The sequence below is a fragment of the Bidens hawaiensis genome, unplaced genomic scaffold (assembly GCF_021521415.1).
Source record: "Bidens hawaiensis isolate Kalapana, Puna unplaced genomic scaffold, B.hawaiensis_p1.1 tig00018568_1, whole genome shotgun sequence".
Lineage (NCBI taxonomy): Eukaryota > Viridiplantae > Streptophyta > Magnoliopsida > Asterales > Asteraceae > Bidens > Bidens hawaiensis.
The window spans coordinates 315,431-336,737 of record NW_027492810.1 but is presented as its reverse complement, the minus strand read 5'-3'; the positions used below and the strand labels follow the sequence as shown (position 1 = coordinate 336,737).

General features: G+C 37.5%; 2 protein-coding genes across 2 annotated transcripts; both read left to right on the top strand.

Moving 5' to 3' along the window:
* The first annotated feature begins 4,103 nt into the window (after positions 1-4,103).
* Positions 4,104-8,727, top strand: LOC143556377 (E2F transcription factor-like E2FF). Its single transcript, XM_077045713.1, has 11 exons — positions 4,104-4,296; positions 4,411-4,478; positions 4,573-4,625; positions 5,984-6,061; positions 6,173-6,226; positions 6,317-6,407; positions 6,622-6,692; positions 6,769-6,841; positions 6,932-6,993; positions 7,103-7,511; positions 8,450-8,727. Exons 1-11 carry the CDS (start codon positions 4,205-4,207, stop codon positions 8,539-8,541), a joined length of 1,143 nt encoding a protein of 380 aa, XP_076901828.1. The 5' UTR covers positions 4,104-4,204; the 3' UTR covers positions 8,542-8,727.
* A 2,699-nt stretch (positions 8,728-11,426) lies between these two features.
* On the top strand, positions 11,427-13,263 carry LOC143556383 (putative F-box protein At3g28280). The gene has a single exon (XM_077045717.1). The coding sequence runs from the start codon at positions 11,427-11,429 to the stop codon at positions 12,885-12,887; it is 1,461 nt and encodes a 486-aa protein (XP_076901832.1). The 3' UTR covers positions 12,888-13,263.
* Positions 13,264-21,307: the final 8,044 nt, after the last annotated feature.

Sequence of the window (21,307 nt, the reverse complement as noted above, 5' to 3'; positions counted from 1 at the left end):
ATGTCTTTATTGGCATCTTGTTTTTCAATGATATTAATATTGGTTTACTAGACGGGTGCCCGCGCTATGCAGCGGGGAATATGGACCTTGGTAATTACATTATAGATTTATTGGTGTTCGTCGTTTCGTTTGTAATTGTGAAACCATTTATTGGTATATGTAGATTCATAGTTATTATTTTAAACTCATTTTAATATCGAAGTATAAACGAAATGGAACCTAACCATTGTTAATGGTTTGATTTTGTTGGGTAATTTTCAATGGTTTAGTTTCAATTTTCGGTGACCAAAAATCGTTAATAATAGCTTGGCTCATGGTTTAATTTAAGACCATTAAAACCGAACGGCAAACGGCTATATGTAAAATTTTATTTTTTTAACTGAAAAGAAACTATGACAAAATCATACTCAAATTAAAGAGAATTAAATGCTTGTTTTTATGGTGCAATTTTTAAAAAATAATATTAACGTATGAAAAAGTTATAACTGTTTAAAAATCGTGGGGGTATTTGGGTTGGAAATAAAATTATGAAGAGTAGATAGTTAAAAGATAAAGGACCAAAGTTATAACTATTTCTTATATTTGCAAAATATTATTAAAGTTAAAGAGGTAATCTTGTAACTATTTTGTAGAAAAACGAAATATACATAAGATGACCATTTTGTCATCATTTTAGGTAGTAACATGTGCTTAAAAATTTGTAAATCCCTTAAATCTACCGTCTTAATTTGCCCATCTTTGTCTCATTATATATAGTATATATTTACTTATTAATTTTTGCTGACATGCAGATGATCATTTATGTGGTTATTCTCTCGACCATGCACCAAAAAATTGTGATAATGGACAATGCATAAGTGACTGCCTAAAAATTGTGCCGCAAGCGGAACCCATAATAACTTCATTTTGTCGGGGAACTTTTTGCGTTTGTTGTTCCGGGGCAGGAAGATGCCACCCTCCTGTTTAAGTAGATTCTAAAAACATTAATAATCTCAATAAAACGTTTGCTTTATATTCTGTAATGGAAGAATATTTATTTCTCCGTGTTTATGTTTATAATTTTTAGGAAAATTGGATTTTAATAATCCCAACTTAATGCAGTTGGCTGATAATAATCCCAACTTTGAAAGTAGCTGTCACTGGTCCCAACTTTCACACTATTTATTTTCATTGGACCTCCGTTAAAAAAAACTTAACGACTTTATGTTTTTTTCCAAATTTCAAACTGATATTTTAGGGCTTTTGATCGGAATGAGAATACGAGTCGATTGATGTAAAACTTACTTCCAAACGGTGGTCCAAACGACTAAAAGAAGCTTCAATTTCGGTGTTTAAATTTTTAATTAACAAAAATCAAGTTGTTTGAAGCGTCGTTTCGAGTTAAGTTTTACATCAATCGACTCGTATTCTCATTCCGATCAAAAGCCCTAAAATATCAGTTTGAAATTTGGAAAAAAACATAACGTCGTTAAGTTTTTTTTAACGGGGGTCCAATGAAAATAAATAGTGTGAAAGTTGGGACCAGTAACAACTACTTTCAAAGTTGGGATTATTATCAGCCAACTACATTAAGTTAGAATTATTAAAATCCAATTTTCCTAAGTTTTATAAGCGTATTGTCAAACTTTATGAATGGTAAATTTAGAAATGTTTGCTTTATACTATGAAATGTAGAAATGTAAAATTTCAAACTTTTCGTTTTGCCAAAACTGCCCTTTATGATATACACCATATGCTGCAATTTTAATTTGACTATCAAATAGTCAAACATTCAACTTAAATATGAGATTTTAATTTTTGATTGAACTTGAACTACCAATATAACTTATCAAATACTTGGTATTTTTTTTTATATATAAGTCATAACAGATATACCAATACATAACACCCTCTAGTAATGTGTGCTGACTTGTGATTCAGAATAACTATACTTGTAAAACTAACTTAACATGATTAGTAATAATATTTACCAAACTTGTCTACTTGATGCTAAAATTACTTGTCATTTTTAAAACCTTACAGTTATATTTCATTTATAATGATTCAACATTATAAAATAACAAAACCCTATATATTTCTATTACCTCAAACAATTCAAAACTCTAATCTTTCACTTGTGGCATAGTGATGTATTAATATTCGAATAAAATTAACTGTGGCTTTTACCTGTTTTTACGGTATAAGTGCTAAATGTCATATGTATGAAATTTTCACAATATTACTTTTGACAGTTTGACTAATGTTAACATTCCATTTGAAGTAATTTGACTCAAATTTATTATTATTATTTTTTTTAAAAATAATTGTATTATAAATGTATCAAATATATATTTCGAAGTAAATATAATTATTTTGTATTATCATTCGTATTTCTATTGATGCCATTAAGTTATGACGTTCCAAAACATATTAATTCCGGACTTAGCTTTTTCATTAATATATTCAAATCAAATTCATTTGCAATAATATTAACATCGACCAATATTAAAATTCCATTTAAGATAATTTGACTGAAAAATGTATTATATTTCCTTTTTTTTAATTGTTGTATAATTATGTAAAAATATTTTGAAGTAATAATTATTTTATATGATCATTGCTGTCTTGTATGATTTCATTATGACTTTCCAAAAAAAATCATAATTTCTTATTTAATTTTTTCAATACCACGTTACAACATAATAATAATAATAATAATATTTATATGGTATTCTATAAGATAATTTTAAGTTTCATATATTAATAAAAGAAAATAATGAAGTTCTAGCCTACTAATTTCAATTATTTAAGAAAATAAAAAATCACATGCCGCACTTTTTTAATTAACATATATTATCGTGTCTTAAAAAAGTACTACACTTAAATTTATGAAAGACCCATATACTAAGAAATACATAAAAGCCTTTGTCATGTATATGGAATAATTGAAATCAAATTTCTTTTTGTTAGTTGTCATTTTGAAAACCATAACAAAAAATAAAATGAAGTTATTATTCGTAAAAAAAAATATATAAAATTATGTTTAATCTTCTGTCTAAAAGCTTTGATTCTCTAAAAGATATTCGAGTTTGATTTCTACTTATGTTATTTTGAATGGATATTAACAATTAAATATTTGAGCTAGGCCTTGCGAGGTTGTTAGTTCGGATCCGAAGCACACCCAGTTTTTGTCCCACCATTTGTTACGTAGAGAGTTTTGCTTCTGTAGAGGCACAACAACTATCAAGTGGAAGCCGGTAGTATGGTTTCCCAGGAAACACACAAAGTTAAACTCTGAAGCCAGCGTGAACCCAATTGAAAAACATAGTTCAACCATAGTAGAACAACGTAGAAAGGGGTGCAAACGAGCCCTGCTGAGCTCGAGCCCTGCTGAGCTCGAGCTCGACTCGTTTCGATCTTTATTATTAAAGATTGAGCTCGTGAGTAGTTTTTCAACATTGAGCTCAGCTCGTTTACTACTTATTAACTATTTTTTTATATATTTTAATTATTTTCATATTTTTTTAGTTAAAATTTTATATATAACATAATATATATTATTTAGGTATTTTGTTAATTTATTAATTATTACATACATATATATATATACATGTAAAGAGAAAAGATCCAATACAATAATACCTTAGCGTACAACAGGTACGCGAATCCCCTTTTTTCACGAAATCGATCCATGAAATCACATCCTAACATCTCGGAATCGTCAATACATATCCAATTAATCATTGGTTCACCGAAAAAAACGGCTTTAGATGGTTAATCGATCAATTTTTTACTCTTTTTTACGAAAACCGTTTTTGAGCATTTGCTGAGCGTTTTAGGTTTTTGGCTGAGTGTTTTAGATTTTTTTGCCTTTAAGCGTTTTTGCTTTTGCTTTGAGCGTCTCGCGTACCTATCGTATGTTAAGCCATTATTGTACAGTATCCCGACCCTACATGTAAATATATATGTATATATATTATGCAAATTATACAAATGACAGACCCAAGCAGGCTCGCAATAACTGAAGCCCAGGTTCATTTATTAAACAAACTTACTTTCAGACTCGAGCTCGATCAAGCTTTTTAACGAGCCGATCTCGTGTCGCCGTTTAAAAGATAAAAAAGAGTAATAATTAGTAGAAGCCGCGCCTCATCTCCGATTCAAATTCCCGCGGCTCGTTTAAAAACACACCGGCCACCATTCAAAGCTTCAGACCCCGCCACCGATGACGTCACTTCACGATTCCGAACCTAAAAACCCTACGACGGCTTCAATTTACAGCCGTAAAGAGAAGTCACTCGGTGTCTTATGCTCCAAGTATTCATTCATTCATTCATTTATTAATTAAATTATTATTAGTTTTTTGATGATATTGTTTTATTTTAACCTAATGTAATGAATTGAGATTGATTTTGTTATTATTATTATTAGTTTTTTGAGGCTGTATAATCGAGACGGTGTTGATTCGATCGGGCTGGACAACGCGGCGAGTCAATTAGGTTTTTTTAACCTCTTTAGCTTTTTATCTAGTGTTTATGATTACTAGTGGTTAAATTGAAGGATGATTGATGATTTGCTATTGAATATATATAGGTGTTGAGAGGCGGAGGATTTACGATATTGTCAACATATTGGAGAGTGTCGGGGTAAGGAGTTTGTGTAGGCGTGTAAATGAACTGACGACGGACGTTTGTTTATGTTTGTTTGTTTAGTTAAATGAATGAACGTGAACGGGTTTTTTTTGTTTGTTTATGTTCGTGAATGTTTGTTTATGTTTGTTCAATGATATGTTTGTGTTCGTGTTCGTGTTCGTTTGGTTTGTTTATTTTTAAAAGTTGGTAGTAAATAGGGGGTTTAGGGTTAAATGAATGAACGTGAACGCCTGAACGGATTTTTTGTTGGTTTATGCTTGTGTATGTTTGTTCAATGATATGCTCTCGTTCATGTTCATTTGGTTTGTTCATTTTTAAAAGTTGGTAATAAATAGGGGGTTTAGGGTTAAATGAATGAACGTGAAAGGATTTTTTGTTTGTTTATGATTGTTTATGTTTGTTCAATGATATACTTTTGTTCATGTTCGTTTGGTTTGTTCATTTTTAAATATTGGTACTGAATAGGCGGTTTAGGGTTAAATGAATGAACGTGAACGAGTTTTTTTGTTTGTTTATGTTTGTTCAATGATATACTTTCGTTCATGTTCGTTTGGTTTGTTAATTTTTAAATATTGGTACTGAATTGGGGGTTTAGGGTTAAATGAATGAACGTGAACGGATTTTTTTGTTTATTTAATTCAATGAATGGACATCAACACATGTTTTGTTCGTTTATTTATGTTCGTGAATGTTCGTTTATGTTTGTTCAGTTTTGTTGGTTTATGTTTGTTTGATGATATGTTAGTGTTTGTGTTCGGTTAATGTTAAACGAACGACCACTAACATGGTCTCGTTCATGTTCGCTCGGTTTGTTAATTTTTAAAAATTGGTACTAAATAGGGGATTTAGGGTTAAATAAATGAACATGAACGGACTTTTTTGTTCATTTAATTAAACTAATGAACGTGAACACGTGTTTTGTTCGTTTGTTTATGTTTGTGAACGTTCGTTTATGTTTATTTGATTATATGTTCGTGTTTGTGTTCGGTTAACGTTAAACGGACGGACACTGACATGCCCCTGTTCATGTTCGTTCGGTTTGTTTACAAGCCTAAATTTGTGCATTTTAAAAAATTGGATCTGAAAAGGGGATTCAGGGTTTATGTTCGTTTATTTAGTTAAGCAAATGAACATGAACAAAATTAGTTGCTTATTTAATTAAATGAATCGTGAATGTCTGTTTATGTTTGTTAGATTATATATTCTTGTTCATGTTCGGTTAAGCTTAAACGAAAGAACACAGACATGCATCCGTTTGCGTTCGTTTAGTTTGTTTACTTGCCTAAATTTGTGCATTTTCAAAAGTTGGAGCTGAGTAGGGGATTTAGGGTTTATGTTTGTTAAATTTTCAGGTATTGACAAGGAGAGCGAAGAATCAGTATACTTGGAGGGGTTTTAGTGCAATTCCTTACGCGTTAGAAGAGCTTAGGGTACTTGCTAACTCATGCTTTATTTTCTTGATAATTATGGTTTGATATTATTGTTAAACCATTAAGATGAACTCTTGAATGTTGATGTTTTGTACATGTGTTTGCTTGTAGAAACAGACGTCTAATGAGTACCTTAGAGTCTTACCAATCCGCAGCTTTGGAACCGTAAGTTGTCCTGTTACAAGAACTCTTCTACTGACAGTAGTCTAGTATTGTAGATGGATGGTGAATATGTTGATGGTTTTTGTTTACCAGGTTGTAAATGAGAACGATTCTCGTGGGACTACTAATTCAAACAACTCATACACTGATAAGTATACCAAATCATCTGGATCTTCTAAGAGTGGTAAGTTGATTTCCATTTAGTCTCATAAAAGGGTTCAGTTTATTATAAACTTTTTAGTTTTTACAACTAGTCAATTATACAGCTCATGCCATTGCAATCATAACATCAGAAAAAGGTTAGATAGCTTCAAGATATAAGTTATAGTCTTATAGACTTGTAGCACATCATGTTTGTGTATCTAAGTTATAACTGATGTTCCGTTTTTCATTTGTAGAAAACAACAGGAAGGAAAAATCACTTGGACTTCTGACACAGAATTTCATCAAGCTATTCATCACTTCTAATGTGAGTGAACCTTTTAGTAAAATCGTCTTTCATGGTACTTAAACTAAAGCAATCAATCTTTTTTAATATATTTCAGGCAGATTTAATCACTTTGGACACTGCTGCAACAGCCTTGTTGGGCGATGTGCATGATCCAACAGCCATGAGAAGTAATTTCATTTTCTATTTGATTTCATGGGTTATTAATGTGATACTAGTTAGACTCATCACTTATGCTTACATTCTATGTATGTGTGCAGCAAAAGTCAGGCGTTTATATGACATTGCAAATGTCTTTTCATCCATGGATCTTCTTGAGAAGGTAATTTATATATATCTTTATACTGTAAAAATCCTTCATTTATACATAATACAAGTATACAACTATACAAGTCAGTGTATCTAAAATGTTTTCTATCTTTTTATTGAAGACACGCCATCCTGAAAGTGGGAAACCGTCATTTAGATGGTTGGGATTCAAAGGACACCCAAAGACTAAATCTGAAACTGTAGATACAGACAACTCAAAAAGAAGAGATTTTGGAACCGATATTACAAACCGTGATGATTTGAAAAGAAACCGAATGGATTCTTTGTCTGATTGGAGCTCAAAAGAAGTGACTGTGGCAATGCATGGGAATCTTGAAAATGTGAAGATTGAGTATGATGAGAATGTTACAACGCAGATCCAGCCTGCACGCAGCTCAAAGGAATTTGTTTTTGGCCCGTTCACACCAGCCATTGCACAAAAGTGTGGAGCTTCTGGAAACAAAAAGTTAAAGCAGGCTCAGGACTGGGAGAACTTGGCTGATACTTATCGCCCTCAGTATCGCAATGCAGGTAAATTGCTATATCTGAAATATGATAAAATGGCTGGTCGGGATGTGAAACGGATGTGAAACACGTTTGGTTGACCCAAAACACTTTTTATCCAAAATATTTTGTGAATGTTTATTTTGTTAAATATAATTACAAAAGGTATACTCTTTTGTTAATAGTTCAGTTTTATGGAAAAAGTTAGTTATGAAATTTATGCGTTGAAAATACCCTTTGAGTGACTTCTGTCCGCCCTTTAAAGTTAACTTTTTTAAACCTATTTGACTTGTTACTCTGTTAGTCATAGGGGGTCTGCATAAAATCGAATTAAACGATCAATAACTGAATTAACCAAGTTGGTATAGCCGAAACCTAACCAAAATTCGATGGGTTGGTTTCAAATTTTTGTTTTTTTGAAAACCGAAATTAGCAGGCCAGTTATGGTTATATTATTTTCATAACCGACAAACTTGAACCGATTCACAATTTAGTAAACCACGGTTAACCAACCTGACCTACTAACTATAATCAATCCACTATCAAAGATTTAGTAAAACTTTTATAAATGTCAAATGGTAAAGCACTAAAGCGTAAATTATTCAAGCCTAAATGTCTAATACTACTCTAATAGCAATTTATTAAGTGTTTAAAAAATTTTAAGCCTAAATTTAAGGCTCAATTACCATGTTTTGGGCTATTATAGTCACATTTTTAACCAGTTTTATTTAATGGTTAACCGAATCTAATATACTTTTAAAACCAATTATCCATAACGGATGGTTACCATTCTCTGGTTAACCGATAGTTCGGTTATGGCTATGGTTTTGGGCCAAAACCGACCCATGAACACCTTGGTGTTAGATATAAAAACATAACCTGAACTGACATTCATAAATAAATATGTTTAAATTAGTTTATACAAGTAATAGTTTAATATGATATTATGGTTGATAATATTACAGCTTTAAGCGACATGTTTGGACACTATGTGGATGCCTGGAAATCATGGCACGTCGAAGCCGATGAGAACAAGCAGGTACAATCAGTATCTTGAATGTCGATATGATTTTCGAAAGTAGGCTGTTTGTTGTTGAAGAGAGATGATGACTAGTGACTTTGTGTGGGAGTGCATATAGCCTCAATGCACCGATTTAGGTATGCTTTTAGGTTGGTCTAGTTACCAGAATATGTGACCGAATTTGTAAACTTGCTTCATAGTTTGAGGATTCTTTCTGTTGTGAAATTACTCATTTTGTTACCGAATTGGTAATACTGAAAAATGACGGTTTGGCTGTTCGACATCTTTCTTTCGGTTATTCTCAGAGTTTAAATTCTAAGCAGTTGTTTTGAATTTAGAAGCCTTTACTCCTATGGTTTACTCTTAATCTTTTCATGATTTAAATTGTTATAAACTTATAATACTTTGTTTAATGTATGACTATTTGAGGAAAGCATACTGCACCCAACCAAGTAAACGTTGCAGTTCAAACCGGTTTGGTTCAAGACCAGCTCGTTGGCTCGTGACCAGTTTGTAACCTCGTTCCCTCAAACCGGTTTTTGGATCCGATTGAACTTGAACACATGCCAAAAAAACAGTTTTTGCTGTTCTAAATTGGTTTCAGCCCGATTTGAACCGGTTTGATCGGGCTGAACATTCTTGCCTCTAACCTGGTTTTAAACTCGATCTGGTTTCTACTTAACCGGTTTTGACCGTGCCTTGACCAACCTGCACCATTTGGGATGTAACCTGTCTTGTTACACTTGTACATGTCTAATTTAGAGGGAAGTAACAACCTTATCCATAAGTCATAAGTTACAACCTTTTGACTTATGGAACTTTTCCACTCACGTTAAGCAATCCCAAACACTTTTATAACTTTTTAATAAGTTATAAGGTATAAGTAGGCAAAAATAAGGAATCCCAAACACCCGCTAAGCATATTTAAGTATTATTTAGTTAAAAAAACTTATCATCCAAAATCAAAGATCATGGTTTGCAAGGTGGTGGTTAAAAACTTTTCATGAATCATTCTTATTAACACTTAATTGATTGTCTTGAGTGTTCCACTTCCATAGATATAGTGACATTTTGATTGTGATGTATAGCACATTAGACATAAACATTGTGTGCTGATATTTATCACATTCTATAAACTTGTAAAGGTGATCACTATTTTGATTAGCTGGAAATGAAAATGAACTATCCTGATTTATGGTCAATGAATATTCACTAGCTAGATTAGTTATAAGTGAATACATAATCACAAATTACTAGTGTACTAGTGAGAAGCGTATAAAAGTAATCATAATTTTCTTTTCTCTAATACGAGTAGCTTACACATCATTTAAACCTACTAGGAAAGACCAGAGAAAAAACTAGTTAACAAAAAGTATGGTCACTTGACTGTCACATATTGGAGGGAGATTAATTAACTAATTAAGCCCTTAAATGGGCGTCACGATTTAACCGGAAAACAATTATTTTAAAATCCTTTTTTATAAAAAAAAGTGAGTGATCTTTTTTGATGGGATACATTTGGAGCCCTTTGTAACGCTTAATACAGTGGCGCCAAGAGAGGCGTCCACTACTTTAACGTCCCCAATTCTTCATGCATAAGGGTGGTTCCCGCCTAAGAATGTGATGTGGCAGTAGCTTAACGTACATTCATCCGCTACACTTGGTCTAAAGTCTACTAAAGTAGGTGTAGAGATGGGCAAAAGAACCGGTTAACCGAAGCAACCCGAAAATCGAACCGAGACCGAATGTTCGAAACCGGTTTGTAATTTTCTCCATAAAATGGGTTCCAAACTAAAACCTGTCAAAATCGGTCAAATCCCGAACCGAAACCGAATGTAACCTGATCAAAAAACCAGTTTCAACCCAAACCAAAACCGGTCATAAACCGATTTTGACATTTGTGGACCAAACCAAACCGATTTTGGGTTTTAAACCTGTTTGTGCACCTATGGTTTCCATACCGAAAAGCTCTCAATACATTCATTTCACTAAAAGTCCCTATACTTTACCCAAATTACAACTTACCCCCTAAACATTTCCAAAACCATCACTACTTCACTATACATATATAGTAACCTAACTGTACCTGTACTCAGGGACGGATTTATTCCAATGAGTACCGGGTCAAGCGAACCAGGTGTTTTTCGAACCGTAGTGGAGCATTTAATAGCGACTTTTTTAGCGAACCAGGTGTTTTTCGAACCGTAGTGGAGCATTTACTTGACCCGAACCGTTAAACCAATCCGAATCGTCAACCCGACCCAATTTTTTTATACGCGTTCTTATATATTTAGAGCATCTTAAAATAGCGAACCAGATAAAAAAAAATTCTAAATCCGTCACTGCCTGTACTTCCATCTTGAAACCCATTTCACCTTCTTCAACCCACATGGAACAAGAAAACGATGAACAACCCATCAATTCAACCCAAAGACCAAGTGTAACAGTTGACAAAAGTATCGTCACTTCACCGTTACGCATGCTGAGCAAGATTAACTAACAAACTTAAACACTCAAATGAGTGTAATAGTTTAACCAAAAAAAATTATCTTTTAATCTTTTTCTTCAATAAAAAATGTGTTACTATTTTGATTGATTGGATTTATATTTGGTCTCATCATTCAAAGTCCTTTCTCACGATTAATACAGTGGCACCTGGATAGGCATTCGCTCAGTGCGAAGCTTGGACAAAAACGACGGGGAGCCTGACTCAAATTGTATGAAAATTTTCATAAACAAGAAGGAGTAAATTAACGCTAAGTATATAAATTTTCGGGCGAAAAACAGGTTAATTTACAACTTTACCCCTTAAACATGTCCAAAACCATCACTAGTTCACTACACATGTATAGAAACCTAAACTCTACACGTACACACTGTACTTCCTTCTTGAAACCCATTTCACCTTCTTCAACCCACACATGGAAGAACCAGAACCAGAACCAGAACCAGAACCAGAACCAGACAACAATGAACAACAACTCATCAATCCAACCCAAACCCACTTCCCAAATCACCTAATAACCTACACCCGCAAACGCAAACACCCCCAATTCCAATTAATAATCTCAACCCACCAAAACCCTAACCCTAACCCCCAATTCAATCTCATCCAATTCCATTACGATATCCTCAATTTACCCGATTCTTTACTACTAGAAATCATTTCAAGACTACCCTTGAAGTCAATTTTCAAATTCAATTGCGTTTCCAAACACTGGCAAACCCTAATTTCACAACCCTCATTTCCAAGATTCTATTTTTCCCGTGCGGGTCAACCCGTTTCACCCTTCCGGATCCTCTACAAGTACGTCTACGTCTCCAAGTTCAAAGACGTCCTTGATCGCTTTCGCCCCGCGGTCTATAACTCCCCGAATGCGCCCGTGCTGTTTTTATCGAGTTTCGAAGAGCAACAGCAGTCGGATCAGTTTAAGGTATTGGGGATTAGTAATGGGTTAGTGTTATGCAGCTTATTAGGCCCGTTTACTTATTACGTATGCGACCCGATTACTAGACAGTTCGTTACGTTACCGACCCGTAGAGATAAGTCTTTAGTTAACCATTTGTTGTTTTTCGGGGAAGGGTTGGTTACGCGGGTTAATGATAATAATGTTGTTACCGGGTTTAGTGTCGTGACCGTCGAGTTACTTAAGTTTCGGACGAGTTTTCTTAGCTTGCAAATGTTTAGTTCCGATACGGGTAAATGGGTCGGGTATAAGTTGAATTGCGGGCGTTTGATTGGATTAATGAAACGAGGTGGCGGGCCGATAAGTTTTAACGGGTGCTTGCATTGGTTTGTTTATGATCATGGGATGGTTGCGTTTGATCCGTATAAAGATCCGAAAACGTGTCGGGTTATTGGGTTCCCGGATGGGAGAGACGTGGATAGTGAGTATAAACATGACGGGCTTTATCGGTTATGTGACGCGTGTTGTGGAAAGCTTCGGTTTTTCGAGGTGGCGGTTGATTGTTACGCGTTTTATTGTTTTCGTATGTGGGATATGAAGGATTACGAGACCGGCGAGTGGTGTTCCGCGTTTCGGGTGACGCGTAGTGATCTTTCGTCGTCAGATCCCGAGTTGAATAGTTGGATACCGAAAGCTACGTTTCTCCCGTTATGTTTCCATCCGTTGGATCTTGACGTTGTGTATCTGCGGTGTGTTGAGCTTGCGTGTGTTGTGTCGTATAGTATACGGAATAAAAGTCTTGATGTTGTGGCTAAACCGGTTGGTGTTGTGAATGACTTGTCGTGGCGTGTGGTGATCCCGTTTGTGATCCCGAGGTGGCCTACACCGGTTCCGATACCGCCCGTTCCGAAGAAGGTTGTTAAGCCGAAAGCTGTACATCGTCTTCGTCCGTTTAGGATTCATACTCGGTTCTAGTGAACGTGTTCTCAATCGGTGAGTTTGTTTTACTATTGTTGTTCTTTTTTGGTGTTGTGAAACTGCATAAAAAGTGGTATGTTTTTTTTTTTTTTAATAAGCCTAGTAAACATGTTAATGTTTGTATAAACTATGATGTTTCCTGTTAAGTGTAACGCTTCTTGTTGATTTCTTATCGTTGTTAGCGTGTTCTTCTTGATCATCGAGTTAAGTTATATATGTTGAACACTGTGGAATTAGTCGATTATATTGTTTTGTTTGCTTCAGGTTTGTTGTATATGGGTTCATTTGGGTTACCTGAACTTAGTCAACAGGTCAAAACTGGTAACGATTTAAAAACATGTTAACTTAAAAAGTATCTAAATGGTTTAGCACCACCCGTGGCCATTGTTTTGTCTCTTGACACCTCCTCGTTGTGCTGGCCCCACCATTGCAGCCACCGGACACTAGAGGGGTACAAACCGGGTATTTTTAGGAACCGAACAAGATTGGAACCGGTTATGGGTATGGTCAACAAAAGTCAAAACCGGCTTGGGTAGGAACTGGTTCAGGGTATAGTCATTTTACCGGTTTTTTTTGGGTTTCGGTAGGCTTGGGTCGGGTTTTGACCGGGTAAAGGTGGAACTGGTTCCGGGTATGGTCAACAAAAGTCAAAACCTGGTCGGGTAGGAACCGGTTTTTTTGGGATTCGGGTAGGGTTGGGCCGGGTAAAGGTGGAACCGGTCCGGATCGGGTACAGGTCTTGGAGAAACCCAATACCAGGTCGTCCTTGCGGGTCGGGTACGTGTTTTGACCGGGTAAAGGTGGAATCGGTTTTGGCGAGTCCGGGTCGGGTCCGGTTCCTAATACAAGTTTGGGGAGAAACCCAATACCAGGTCGTAGCCGCGGGTCGGGTACGGGTAGGAACCGGTTTCGAGTCGGGTCCGGAATCGTGTATTTTGTGCACCTCTACCCGACACCCACCACCTCCGCACCTGCTGCTGCCATCTTCACCACCCACCTCCACCACCATCACCTCCATTTATGAACGCTAGTTTAATCTGTCTAGAACCCGAAACAAACAAAAACCTAACACATTTAGATTGTACCAAGTCAAGTAATGAATGAATTTATCTAAACGACTTGAATGTCTTTAAATTATTTTTTCATACACAAATGATACTATTGGCCTTCAATGTGTAGCGGTATCGGGCTAGATCAGGCGGACTAAGCATTAGTTTTGTCATGTAATACTTCGTATATGGATGTAAATACTAAATACTATCGGGTGCTTGATTGTGCATGGTTGGTTAGTGACTTGCTATACCGCTCTAGATTAATAAAAGCTTTGTTGGTCGTTAAAGAAAAGGAAAGAAACCTTTGCCCCTCATGTTATCGTATTGAATTGTTTTATATACAACCATACCCATTAAAAATTCCATCGATAGTAGTTAGGGGTGTGCACAAAACCGAACCGAAAAAACAAAAAATCAAACCGAATTAGAAACCGGCGGTTCGGTTTTGAACTTTAAAAAAACCTGAAATATTGGTTTTGGTTCGGTTTTGAATTTTGTAATGAACCGAAAAAACCGAACCGAAATAACGAAAATCGAAATAACCATAATATCTTAACCGTAACCATTAAAACAAAATATGTCAATGATTATTTGTTAAGTTTTAACATACGGTTAATACAAATATTTATAACTAGCTTTTGAACCCGTGTATTACACGGGATTTGTCAGATAATAAAAATAAAAAGATACATTATACGAAATAAATGAACAAAATTAAAGGTAAAAATAAAATATATAGTACAAACAATAAGAAATCTAGAATCTCAAATTTACAAAATCAATTTTATATATACAATATTTGCATAAATTGTTTTGACCAATTACCCGTGGATAACTATGATGAAGAAGATAAAAGATTAGAAAATTTGAATGAAATAACTCATTTCTCAAAATTGTTTTGTCCCATGATCTATGGATTGTTAGAATAGATAAGATGAGAAATTAGATAATTAAAAATGAAATTATAACACATTTGCCAAAATTATCTTGACCCGTGGATTGTTAGGTAGAATTAAATGAGAGATTAGATAATTGGAAAGAAAATTATAACCCATTTGTCAATATGGTTTTACTCCATAACCCATGGATAAGTCAAATGAATGAGAAGAGAGATTAGACCAAGAATGATGAGATTGCCACATCATCTTCATTATTTTATTTTATTAGTATAGTTAGATTAGATTTCTGTATATGGTTAATAACTAACAATATTGGTATTTTTAGTTTTGATTTTGAATTAATATTTTATTAGTTTTTAATATTTGAGGTCCAAATATTCATATTCTTTTAATTATTAGTTTAAAGAAAAAAAGTTATCATGCTTAATTTCAATATTTTGGATCAAGTTTTTTTTTTGCCTCTAAAAGTTTTGGCTTGATTTGTAAAACCAAAAAACCGCATCCAAAGGCGAACCTAACTCAAAAACCGAAAACCCAAAAAACCGAGACTGAACGGTTTTAAAAAAAATCATAAAACCGAAAGTTTGGTTTTCGGTTCGGTTTTAGTTAAAAACCGCAACGAACCGCACCACGCACATCTATAATAGTAGTTTTATATTAATATTGTATAAATAAATAAATAAATAAATAACAGAAGTTTTTTGGCTAGATTATCAAAACCAAAAAACTGCATCCAAAACCGAACCGAACTCAAAAGCCAAAAACCGAAACCTAAAAAACCGAGACTGAACGGTTTTTAAAAAAGTCATAAAACCGAAAGTTTGGGTTTTAGTTAAAAACCGCCCCGAGCCGCACCATACACACATAGGTTTATATTAACATCATATAAATAAATAAATAATAAATAATAAGGTGGTGTTGGTCCAACCATGCAAACGGATGGTCGTCGGGTCTCTTTATGATTCTCATTGGCTACACCTAGTGGCTCCCTTTGTTTGACATGTACTCTCTCGTCTGGTTTTCAATTAAAAAAAAAAATAAAATCTGTTTAAGAATCTTTCTTTCGTCATATATCAAACTATTTATAAATTTTATTGCACATTAACATACCAAATTGGACTCCACTTATTATATTTAATATAATGGCCACCTTCTCTCAAAAGACAAATATAATATTTTATTAACACAAGTAAATTATGATTTAAAGTGTTTGGGTGTAAACATAAAACATATTGTAACACCCCGACCAAAGACGGAACATGCCGGGGTGCAACGTGATTGGACAAATACACAAGACACTATTTAAAGTGACAATATTTATTCAACTCATTTTATTTCAACGAATCAATAAACAACACATCTCGTCCACACAAACAAGTTGAAAACAAGTAGCAATTTATACTGTTCGTTTTACTAATACCCTAATAGTCTTGGTAACGTTTTCATCAAGTCCTCGAGTCAACAAAAGTCAATCCTGTAACATTTCATAAAATACAGTTTGTCAACACAAAGGTTGGTGAGCAATTCATAAGTTTGAGCATATAAGTATATAGTAGTAAAAAACCACAAAACTTGTATACAAAACAATAAATAAAAGCAACAACTTGGATAAATTGACAATCGCTAATAGAATTACGTTAGCGCCACCTAGCTACAAGGGGTTGCCAAGTAGTCTAGGATTTAATAGAATATCGTTAATTGCATTACGTTAACGACACCGTGCTATAAGGGGATACCAGATAGATCACGGATTTATAGACTTCCCCATGACTGAAAGCGATAAACACATAGGCACATAGCATGTATGCATAGAACACCAAATCAAGCAATTATTCAAGTAAAGTATACAATCACGTTTGTGGGTTTAGATTTCAAGTAAATAAAGCATTTAGTTTAATAAGTATGAAATGTCACCCCAAAACGAAAGATGAAAAAAAGGGTATGAAAGTACTCACCTGATAATATTCTAGATGGTCCACACAAAAGATTATAAGGCTGTAAGTCGTCTATGCGAGTGCTCAAATAACGAAAAGCAAAGGAAACTGAAGGAGAGTCCTTGTTGCGAGAGTAATATTGCGAAACCCTATGATTATCATATCAATTTAGAATTTAAAATTTCCCTTCTAAATTTCGAATAGGATTTAACATGTTGGTCTTGAAAACAACCTATATGTTCAATAATTGTTTATCATCCCTTTTAAACAAATAGTTGTATTAAGTATTTTTCTTTCTTTCTTTCTTTTTTTATAAAAGAAATACGATTTATAAAAGACATAGTTATAAATGAATTCCTTAACTAAATAAGCCATCTGAAGAAACACTAACCGGACCCCGGACAGATTACTGGTAACTTGGGGGTTGGATAGCTGTTTCCCACGAGGGGTTAGACCCTTGGAAGATGGTTCTTCTGATAACCTGCAAAACAGACACCGTGAGCTCGTCACTGAGAAGGGGGGGGTTCCTCCTTGTGACCACCCTCCGGCGTGAGAATCAGATTAGATTGCTCTTTAAATATAAAAGTATATTAAGAGATTGCTAGAGCAGATATCAGGTATAATATGATAATGTAGTAAGATATGTTGTGTCCAGATGATCATACCATTTGGGGTATTTATAGCCGAAGGTAGGTTTCCAAGGAGGTATGGCCGGCTACAACAGTGTTCCTGTTCATCAACAGTAGCCTACGCACGTGCCCTGCTGGTAGTTGGTGGGTAGGCAGCGGCTGATAGCGACCAGGCCTGCTGTATACTATTCCCTTTCCACCAACTGCCGGCTACGCACGTGGTATGACAGTAGTTGGTGAGTAGGCAGCGGCTTAATAGTGATACAGTACAGGAGCATGCTGCTCGCCATACTGTATCAGTGAGCTGTCGTATCCCTGATCAGATCTTTCGCCCATACCTCGTCAGGTACAGTGAAAGGTCCTTCAGTATAGACTGGCTTATTTGGGCGGGAGTATTCCCCCTCCCGCCTCTGTGCGGGATTGCTCCCGGCTTTGCTCATTCCTTCAGGTGACACTGAATGATCGAGAGCTAAGTACCTAGTGCGTGTAGCCATGCTGCGCGGGTGGCCTTCCCTCATGGCTTGTATCCGAGGCTGCGGGAACAGGCGGAGTCCTTCACCATGGGAGGCATTTCCTGCGGGACCAGCTTGCATACTGCGCGTAAGGACGTCACGTCTCTGAGCATGGTTGGTCCTGCGGATCCAGTTGGTCTCTGCGCAGACGTCCCTGTTTAAGGTGAGTCTTGCGGGTCCAACTGGGCTCTGCTGGGACCTACCTCTTCAAGTCCCCCCAGTCCAATGTTCTTCTCATGCGTGTTTAATAAAGTGAGGTGAACTTTTGGACTTAAGCAAAGGGTTTTGAAAAGGGTTTTGTAAGGTTTTCCATGGGAAGTCCTTGTCACTTGCAGAAATGCCCGAGTTTCCTGCTTGGTCTTTGGGTATGATGCGGGTAGGTCTGTAACCTCCTCGCAAGTCAGGAGCATTGAGTCCCAGTTGTGTGGATTCTCCATGAGGTTTTGGTAGTTTTGAACATAGTGATCAATTATGTTAAAACCACCAATTCCATCCTGGAACTTCAAACAACGTAGTTCTCAACGTTCCCGCTATGCGGGGATGTTATTTCCGTTTCCGCAAGCATTGCCCAGAAGATCCTTCCTGGTTTCAATTCCCAGCGGAGCGCTAGGTATGTGAAGGGTTTTGCCTTAACACTGTACCAGCGCTCGTCTTACGGTTACTTTACTTCCAAGGTATTCCTAGCGTCAATTCCCTGCAGGTGCTAGGTATGTGAAGGGTTTTGCCTTTACACTGTACCCGCATCCGTCTAACGGTTACTTGTTCGCCAAGGTTTACTTGGCTTCAATTCCCTGCGGGTGCTAGGTATGTGAAGGATTTTGCCTTTACACTGTACCCGCATCCGTCTAACGGTTACTTGTTCGCCAAGGTTTACTTGGCTTCAATTCCCTGCGGGTGCTAGGTATGTGAAGGATTTTGCCTTTACACTGTACCCGCATCCGTCTAACGGTTACTTGTTCGCCAAGGTTTACTTGGCTTCAATTCCCTGCGGGTGCTAGGTATGTGAAGGGTTTTGCCTTTACACTGTACCCGCATCCGTCTAACGGTTACTTGTTTGCCAAGGGGTAAGGGGTATTTTCCCGCTTACTTTTTAATATTTTTTAAATTTTGAATTTTGAAATTCGAAGAGTTGGTGGAAAGATAAGAACAGTCCAAACCTCTGAAACGTCGTGCGACGGTTTCTTCTGACTGTGTCAGGACGTGCAGGAAGTTATGGTGACGTGACAGAACATGGTCATTCCAGACGCTTTTCCTGGCGCGTGGGCACGATTTTTCGGGCGCGTGGCCGCGAAATTACTGGCACGCGTCCTGTCAACAGCTGTTGCCAGCCTGCTTTTTGCCACGTGTCATAGTTTCATTGCACCTTCGATTTCTCTCTCCTCCGCATTAAATTCACCGCATTAATTGCGATTAGTATATAAAGGGGGAGAAGCCCCTTTGTAATCCACACTTTCACCTCTCTTCTTCTTCTTCTTAGTGATTTCCGGCAAATACTCCCCTTTTTCAGGCAAGCATTTTCCCGAAATCACTCTTCTTTCTGCAAAAATGTCTTCTCATGATGCTGAAGCTGTAGCCGACGATAGGAGTACTGCTGGCGAGTGCCAGTGTGCTCTACCTCTCGATCAGTACCAGTATATAGTCAGGAAGTTCATGCTCGAGTCTCTCGAGCCTGAGTTTCCTGAATCTCACCAGACTGTGTACGATGCCCCCAGTGGCAAGATCGGGGTATATGCTGCATTCTTTGTTTATGGGAACCTTAGGTTTCCATTGACAAAGTTTATGTATCGTGTCCTGGAGAGGCACGGTGTGCACCTGACCGAGGTGCATCCGATGGCGATTGCCAAGGTCCGGCACTTCGAGTGGGTGTGCCGGATTCTGGGTATTGAGCCCTACGTGGACCGCCTGATGACCTTCTATACTTGGAGGTGCGTCCAGGGGTGGTACACCCTAACAACCCGTATTAAGGGTTTGAAGATCTGCGTGACCGAGCGCAGTCTCCGATCGTGGAAGCGGGAGTTCTTCTACATCTCTGCCCGCGCCATCCCCATTGCTATGAAGTTCAAGAAGGGTCAAGCGCTTCCGAGCCTTCACGCTTCCAGCTACCAGGAGGCGGAATGGTTCGCGAAGATATCCCGGGTCCAATCTCCGGTTTACCGGTTTGCGGGGTCCGGGATGGTGCTGCTGGGGATGAGCCGGGTATGGAAGGATGCGTCCCGGTTTCCCATCCTTCTTGAATATGGTTTGAACTCTATTTCTTATGGTATGTCTTGTCTTTCTTGCTGATATTAGTTAATTTTCTAATTGTTTCTTTTTCTTTCAGAGGGGAATAATTTGGAGTCGCTCCTATTCCCGCGGGAAGCTGACAGTCCTGTGCGGGTGGGCACTCGTGCTCTGGATGACAATGAGTTGCCCATCCTGGAGCAAACGGCGGATAGGTTTGTGGAGGTCTATCCGCCGGGCCAAGAGATCCTGAGCCACCGGCGGCCAGGTAAGGAGATATTCTATCCTGAACCCCTCAATGCTGTACCCGTTGCTGAAAATCCTTACGTCCTGTCTTCTGAGGAATCCGCAGATGGTCCTCCCCTTGTGCGGAAGAAGAAGACTGCTGCCGGCGTGAAGGGGAAGGAGAAGGCCACAGCTGATCCAGTGGTTCTATCTGACACGGGGTCAGATAGTGAAGAGGTGGCGGGGAAGCCCGGTGGTGAGAAGACCACTGCTCCGGAGGCTACGACCGTTACCTCCGGAGAACCAACGAAGACGACGGTGACCGGTACCAAGAGGCCGGCTCCATCGGGTTCTTCCCCGCCCGTCCGTACGTTCAGGGTCAAGAAAACCCGTAAGTATAATCATAATGCCTTTGTAGATTTGTCACTTCATAATTTTCTTTTAACACTTTCTTCTTTGTGCAGGCGTGGATGTTGACGCAATCCTGGGTGAAACGCAGGGGAGTACTTCCTCGCCAATGATGGTAGGCTCGGTCAGCCTTCCTGAGGCGTCGACCCAGTCGCCTGCGCCTGCATCCGCTGGTCCAGTTGGTCGTTCCGTCGAGCCAACTGTTCCGGCCGAGATGACGTCACCGCCGGCCGTGAGTGCGATTTTTACAGCATCCTTCACGGAACCGGCGGTTACTGTTGCTTTTAAGGAGGCGGCGACCGCGGCGGAGACAACGACGGCGACCACGGCGGCTGCCACCATGCCCGCGCCACCGGCACCAATGGCCGGACCATCAGGTACGCGCAGGGCTTCACGCCGATCTTTGCCACCTTCCCGTCTGCCTGACCTGTTGGATGGATTTCCTTTAGGTTCAGGTGATGGGTTTGGCGGCTATCGGCCTGTCATTGACCCTACAGGTGCGTAGGGTTCCTTTCTTTTTCCCTTATGTTTTTCATCT

Coding starts and splice junctions, on each gene's coding strand:
- LOC143556377 (XM_077045713.1), top strand. CDS start 4,205: ATGACGTCACTTCACGATTCCGAACCTAAAAACCCTACGACGGCTTCA. Junction 6,842..6,931: donor TGATCCAACAGCCATGAGAA/GTAATTTCATTT, acceptor GTATGTGTGCAG/CAAAAGTCAGGCGTTTATAT. Junction 6,994..7,102: donor CCATGGATCTTCTTGAGAAG/GTAATTTATATA, acceptor TTTTTATTGAAG/ACACGCCATCCTGAAAGTGG.
- LOC143556383 (XM_077045717.1), top strand. CDS start 11,427: ATGGAAGAACCAGAACCAGAACCAGAACCAGAACCAGAACCAGACAAC.